Consider the following 6,091-nt stretch of genomic DNA (forward strand, 5'->3'; position numbering starts at 1 on the left):
GAGATTGGTCTGTAGTTCTCTTTCTTGGTTGGGTCTTTCTCTGGTTTTGGTATCAGTATGATGCTTGCCTCCAGAAATGAGTTAGGGAGAATTACACAGCCTTTTCTTTCCCCTCCACTTTCCTGAGTGCTAATGTATTCTCGTATGAAGTTGATGCAGACCTCAGGGAATGTTTCCATGGTGGCTTCTCTTCTTGCCTTTTATGACAGAAACACCCTAAACATCTTAAACTTGATGTGTGGTCACATACAAAAGCTGCCGTCGGATCCTCACTATCCTGTCATTTCAGTAGGAAGTGCTGAAGGAACTTTTAAATGCCTGGAGGATAATTTAGCCCCTAAAGACTTCCTAAGAATTAAGAACTACAGAATAGGAGGGGACAGGGAGAGCTAGGAAGGGAAGGGAGCAAAAAAAAATTCAGATGTGTTATATGCATGTACATATTCCCCATGATAAATGTAATCATGATATACTGCAAATATGTACTACTGAAAAGCACATTAATAAAAAGAAAAGAAACAATCAGAATAGCTCATCCAGTCTGTTAGTCTCTGGCAGTATCTTAGAGGACTTACTGTATTACATTGCTCTCTGACCACATAGCCTAGAGTTAGAAGATACACGAGTGGAGTTCTGCTTTTAGGGACCCCACACCTCAGAACAGTGGTGTATTAGGGCCTCAGAACTGACTGGTGTTGGATACATGAGCAACACCGTATACAGTGTTCCATGCTCAGCTTTTGCAACCCCTCCTTTGATTTGTAGCTCGTTCTGCACCCTTCCTCCGGACCAGTGAGCTCTTGAGCAGCAGAATGTCTGGACCCCACCTGCATGCTTGCTCTCCAGGGTAACTCTGAACTGCCTGGCTTTACCTCCAAGCTTTCCAGTTCATCCACCGCTTCCCAGCAAGATGTGCTGTAGAAACTGACTGGCCTTTCTGTTGCTGCAGGCCACGTGAGATAGGAGGACAGCTTTGTGTTCAGCATAAAAACATTCCCCACATTTCCTCCTCAGCCCCTCTGTCTCCGAGCACTTGACCCTGTGTCACTGGCTGCTCTAGCATCATACTTTCCATTCCTATGTGTCTTAGTGACTTTTCTTGCTGCTGAGACAGTATACCCGACACCCGCAAGGTAAGGGAGGAAAGGTTTGCTTAGCTCACAGTTTGGAGAAGTTTCTGTCCATGACTGGCTGGCTCCAAGGCACAGTGAAGGCAGACAGACAGGCATCACAGAGAACAGTTCCTGGCCAGCAGAAGGTAGCAAAGAAAGCAAGGAGCCTTAGCAGCTTCTTTCTGCCCCTTTCATACTCTCGCTAGGCGACCGGGCTTAGGGCAGTACCAAACCCATCAGGGGACTGACTCAGTATTCACACATGCAGATTCGGCCACCTGTGGAAAGCCCCACCTATGACCACATGAGGCCTTGGGGGGACATCTAGACACAAACCCCAACACTGTATATCTGCTGCTGGGAGGAGAGGGCTGCCCTGAGGAGACTCGCTTCTTGCAGATGTGTGCAACGTGGATCACCAGAACAAGGCCGGGTACACCCCCATCATGCTGGCAGCCCTCGCGGCCGTGGAGGCAGAGAAGGACATGAGGGTCGTAGAAGAACTTTTTGGCTGCGGGGATGTGAACGCCAAGGCCAGTCAGGTGAGCGTGCATGCTTCTGGTGTCACCGATGTGGCTGAACAGCAGTGTGGAGAGGGCTGCTGTGACCAGGACGGCACAGCGGCCTCGGTGTCACAGGGCCACCTGCGCCCTTGCACCCCCGGGCAGTTCTTGCTGACTGAGCGAACTCGCGACACGTGGGCTCCCGCTTCCCCGTGGGGCCGCAGGCCTGGCCTACTGCGCGTCCCCACCAGGCGCCAAGTGTCTACTGCTTCCTGCTGTGGTGTCTCCATGCCAGATGCAGTCTCCAGTCAAGACGTGTGCGTGGCTTCATTGTAAACCTCTTCTGAACTTGCTGGCTCCTTCCTCTACTGAGTCGGAGCCTCAGAGCCGTAGCCAAAACCTGACCCCTCGCTTTGTGGTCTTCCTGGCTCATAGCCGACAACAAACTGGTTCCTCCCCGCCTGCCGAGTGACCGCACACCCGATTCTCCATCACCGCACTGTTCTCACCCGCTTCCTCCCCACAGGCGGGGCAGACGGCCCTCATGCTAGCCGTCAGCCATGGCCGGATAGACATGGTGAAGGGCCTGCTGGCCTGCGGGGCCGATGTCAACATCCAGGATGACGAGGGCTCCACTGCCCTGATGTGTGCCAGTGAGCATGGGCACGTGGAGATCGTCAAGCTGCTGCTGGCCCAGCCAGGCTGTAACGGCCACCTGGAGGACAACGTAAGCACCCCTGGGCCCGCATTCGCGTTCAGGCGGGGCTGGGAGGGTGGAGCCTCGGCAGCCTCGGGCGTGGCCCTCGGGGTCTCTTCCCTTTATGGCCCGGTGTGGCAGCATTTCCTGTACTTCCATTCGCTAAAGCCAAGCGCTGAAAATAGGCCAGAAAAAAGGTGATTTGTGGGCACATGTGAGAACCAGTGTATACTACAGGGCAGCAGAGAGACCTAGGCCACAGAAGCCAAGTCAGCATAGGCAGCTTCTGAAAAGCACGCAAGGAGGAGCTGACCGGGTCACTCACTGGTCCTCTGACCGGGTCACTCACTGGTCCTCTGACCGGGTCACTCACTGGTCCTCAGGGAACCTGCACTTCTGGTGATGGGACGCTGGACTGAGCAGGTGACTGAAACCAGTTAGTTCCTTTTCCTTGGGGGGTGAAACACTTTCCTGCCAAAGGAAGGGAAGGCAGAGGACTCTTGGGGCCCATCAAAGTGAATAACTTGTTTCATAAACTAGGGAAGCAAAATACCACCCTGGCTTTAATCCATTTTCCCACTTGAGTTCAGTCTGTTCCTATAATCATCCCGAGTTCCAAGCTGGCCCCACTCCCAGATAACCTTAACCTAGGAAATCTTCTGAGGCAAAGGACGTTTCTGGGTGTCTCCGGGCCTGAGGGGAAGAACGTGATAAGCAGAAGGCACTAGCTAGCCCGTAGCAGTAACGTGGGCTGAGGGTCACGGAGGTCAGGCTGGTTCTGTGTTTGAAAGTTTATCTCTGTGCAGCACAGGCTTGAATCAGAGCTTCCTTCAGCTCAGAACTTCAACAAGTTAGAGGGAAAACATCCTCCTTTGCAATGACTTTCAGATCCGCAGGGCCCAGGCCAGCAGAAACAGACCAGTGGAGGTCTTTACTGGCCTGAAGGCTTCCCAGGCCTTGGTCCTCAGTCACCAACACAGAACACAGTTGGCCGGGTGTCACATTTCCCGTAACTTCCCGAGAGCAGCCAGGGTTTCTAATTTACCTTTCCTCCAGAACAGTCTGCATAGATGTGTTTTGGGTTTTGCTTGCTTTTACTACCTCTGCAAATAATAAGCTTGTAGATGAATAGTGAGAATCCACAGAGCTGCAGGAACTTCCAGAAATCCTGGCCATTCCAGCAGATTGCTCACTTCCTTACCCGAAAATAAGTAGGAGGTGGTCCAACTGGCCTCCGGAAGAAAAGCAGCTCCTAGAATTCACAGCATGGGCGGGAAGGGCCCTAAGATTCAAGCCACATTTGAATTGTTTCCTGCTGCTCATGACCAGAGGGGAGGCCTTATTCCAAGACCAGACAGAAAATAAGTTACAATGCTGTTTGCCCTGCTGTGCGTCCCCTACAATTTAATGGAAAGCAAACAATGAGCTGCAAAGTTTCCTTTTGCGTGTGTGGCTGTTTCCCTTGGCATCTTCATAAGATACACGTATGTAAGCAGCCAGGCTTGAATGCTTTACGTGTGGCATTCAGGAGAGATGCTCAGAGCTTTGGGACCACGGCTCTGTCCCCAAGAGAGAAGTGAAGAGATCTCTGGCACAGAGCTACACCTCAGACACACACCCTGGTGCTTGTTTGTTAATTTGTAATTAGAAGGAGGAGGAAACTGCATTATGTTTCTACCCCACCTCCTCCTGCCCCCTCGTCACGGGCAGAGTGGTTGAACAGGAGTCCCCCGTGGGCTACCTGCGTTTCTGAGGATCCGGAACTGCGAGCACTGAGAGGCAAAGACAAAGTGAAAGGTGATCTTCGGGGAGGAGGCTGGTTTCATTCGTGTGCCCGCACTCGGCCCCCAGTGCTTGCGCGTTCTGTAGACGGCTCAGTGGCTGGCTGGAGGGGGCTGAGCGGTTGCTGCAGCGTGTTTTGTACTCTCAGCTGTCCGGACACTTGAGAAGCACCCCCTGCCTTGTCCTTCTGCTTTCAGGACGGCAGCACTGCACTCTCCATAGCCCTGGAAGCAGGGCACAAGGACATCGCTGTTCTCCTGTACGCCCACGTCAACTTCGCCAAAGCCCAGTCCCCGGTCAGTGTTGTTCACTTGGCGTTGGTAAACAGACTGACCCCCGCCAGGCGGGCGGGTCCCCGACCTTGGGGAGCTGATAGGAGACGCGGGGTTGGTGCTGGTTCTGAAAATGGACGTTGCAGGCTGGAGCTTAAGCGTTCTTCATTTCTGCACCACCCTGAGAGCCAGGAGAGCTGCGGTCCAGCAGAGGCTGGGCCCGGCCCATCCTGGGGAGACACATGCTCCGCCTTGGAGTTCACGCTGTGCACAATTGTGGCACAGGCCGAGTCTGTGGATACGTGTCACCACATTCCTGGCATTGTTCCTAAAGCTGACCATGGGCGGCCTGCAGTTCCGCAGCGCACCCCGAGTGGGAAGCTGACTTCCCGTGGCAGCTGACAGACTGAGCCTGCTGTCCATACAGCAGGGCCTGCTGCTGGTGGACATCTGTCTCATGTTCTCAGCCAGCGCGCGCCTGGTGCCGCATCGTGGGTAGTTATCAGCTGTGGTGGACCAAGTTTTGAGGTCACGGGGGGCACACGAGCCTTACTAACCCCGCTTTTTTCCCCTTTGCTGGTCTCCTAGGGCACCCCTAGGCTTGGAAGGAAGCTGTCTCCTGGCCCCACTCACCGAGGTTCATTTGATTAACATGTGCAAAATAGCCCTTCTTTGACATGCCACCAGTACGCTGCTAACTGTTCCCGTCGGGCTGACAGATACTGAATGTAAACAGACTGTGCCTGAGCTCACCAGCAGACAGAAGCATCCAGGCATGGGCGAAGGGAGGAGGCTTCTGCAGAAGCAGTGCCAGCAAGAGATGCCACCCTGGGTGCGCAGCCTCCCCCCTGGCCCCTTCTCTCTGTGCTGGGCATGTTGGAAGCCTGGCTCTGTGGCTGGGAATCTCTGTTCCCTTATGTGCAGTGACAGCAAAGGTAACCTGAGCTGAACAGGCAACTTCTCTCCCTTCTCCCCTTCCTGCTACAACAGATGATTTTGTTAATTTGTGTCTTTTTAAAGTGAGGAAGCTAAGATGACTTGATCATCAGCAACTCAGGCAGCAGGCTCACGGCTTCTGGTTAAAAATAGATGGAACTCTCACACAGTATAAAACTTAAAGGAAATATTTCCAGTTGGTTTTATCTAGGTGGATGTATTATATGACTTTTTATATAAAAGGCATCTATATGAAATTGACACAGTATTTTAAACTTTTATATTCCACAGTAATTAAAGTCACAAAGAACTACATGTAACATTACCACATTTTTAACCATTGCATAGACCTGTGTGTATCTATTGATAAAGGTTGAATTGTCTTCAAGGAATTGGCTCTGTATTTGCCTCCAGTAAAACTTAGTGTATTTCCCTATGTATTTATGAATTCCTGTATACCATGCCACATTTACCTTGGTCTTGTATGTATTTAAATGTTTGAAGTGCCTTAGACTCTTGCCATTATTTTCCAAATAAAATTTTGTTAAGCTCTTTTCCTTCTCCCTGCCTCATCTCTGATAGTTGTTTGCTCCAATTTTGACTTACAGTGCACAGATGCACATGGATGGGTGGATGGATGGACGGATGGACGGGTGGGTGGAAGGACCAATGGGCAGGCGGGCGGGCAGGGAGAGCAGGGAGGGGGAATGCGTGGTGTCAGGTCCTGGGCTCCGAGAGACCAGCCTTCTGAGAAGGCCTGTGAGCTGCATCCGTGTCCCTAGGTGGCAT

General features: G+C 52.1%; 1 protein-coding gene across 2 annotated transcripts in view; it reads left to right on the forward strand.

The window, feature by feature from the left end:
• The window catches only part of Kank1 (KN motif and ankyrin repeat domains 1), a gene marked incomplete at its 5' end in the record, with an annotated part of 31,766 nt that extends 25,910 nt beyond the window's left edge, over positions 1–5,856 (forward strand). For both annotated transcript variants that reach the window (XM_005388591.2, XM_005388596.2), the window contains 4 exon segments: positions 1,512–1,654; positions 2,142–2,342; positions 4,292–4,390; positions 4,955–5,856. In XM_005388591.2, the coding sequence (XP_005388648.2) occupies positions 1,512–1,654; positions 2,142–2,342; positions 4,292–4,390; positions 4,955–5,017 (506 nt within the window).
• Between the last annotated feature and the right edge of the window lie 235 nt (positions 5,857–6,091).

Source organism: Chinchilla lanigera, unplaced genomic scaffold (assembly GCF_000276665.1).
Source record: "Chinchilla lanigera isolate Chin_1 unplaced genomic scaffold, ChiLan1.0 scaffold00033, whole genome shotgun sequence".
Taxonomy (NCBI): domain Eukaryota; kingdom Metazoa; phylum Chordata; class Mammalia; order Rodentia; family Chinchillidae; genus Chinchilla; species Chinchilla lanigera.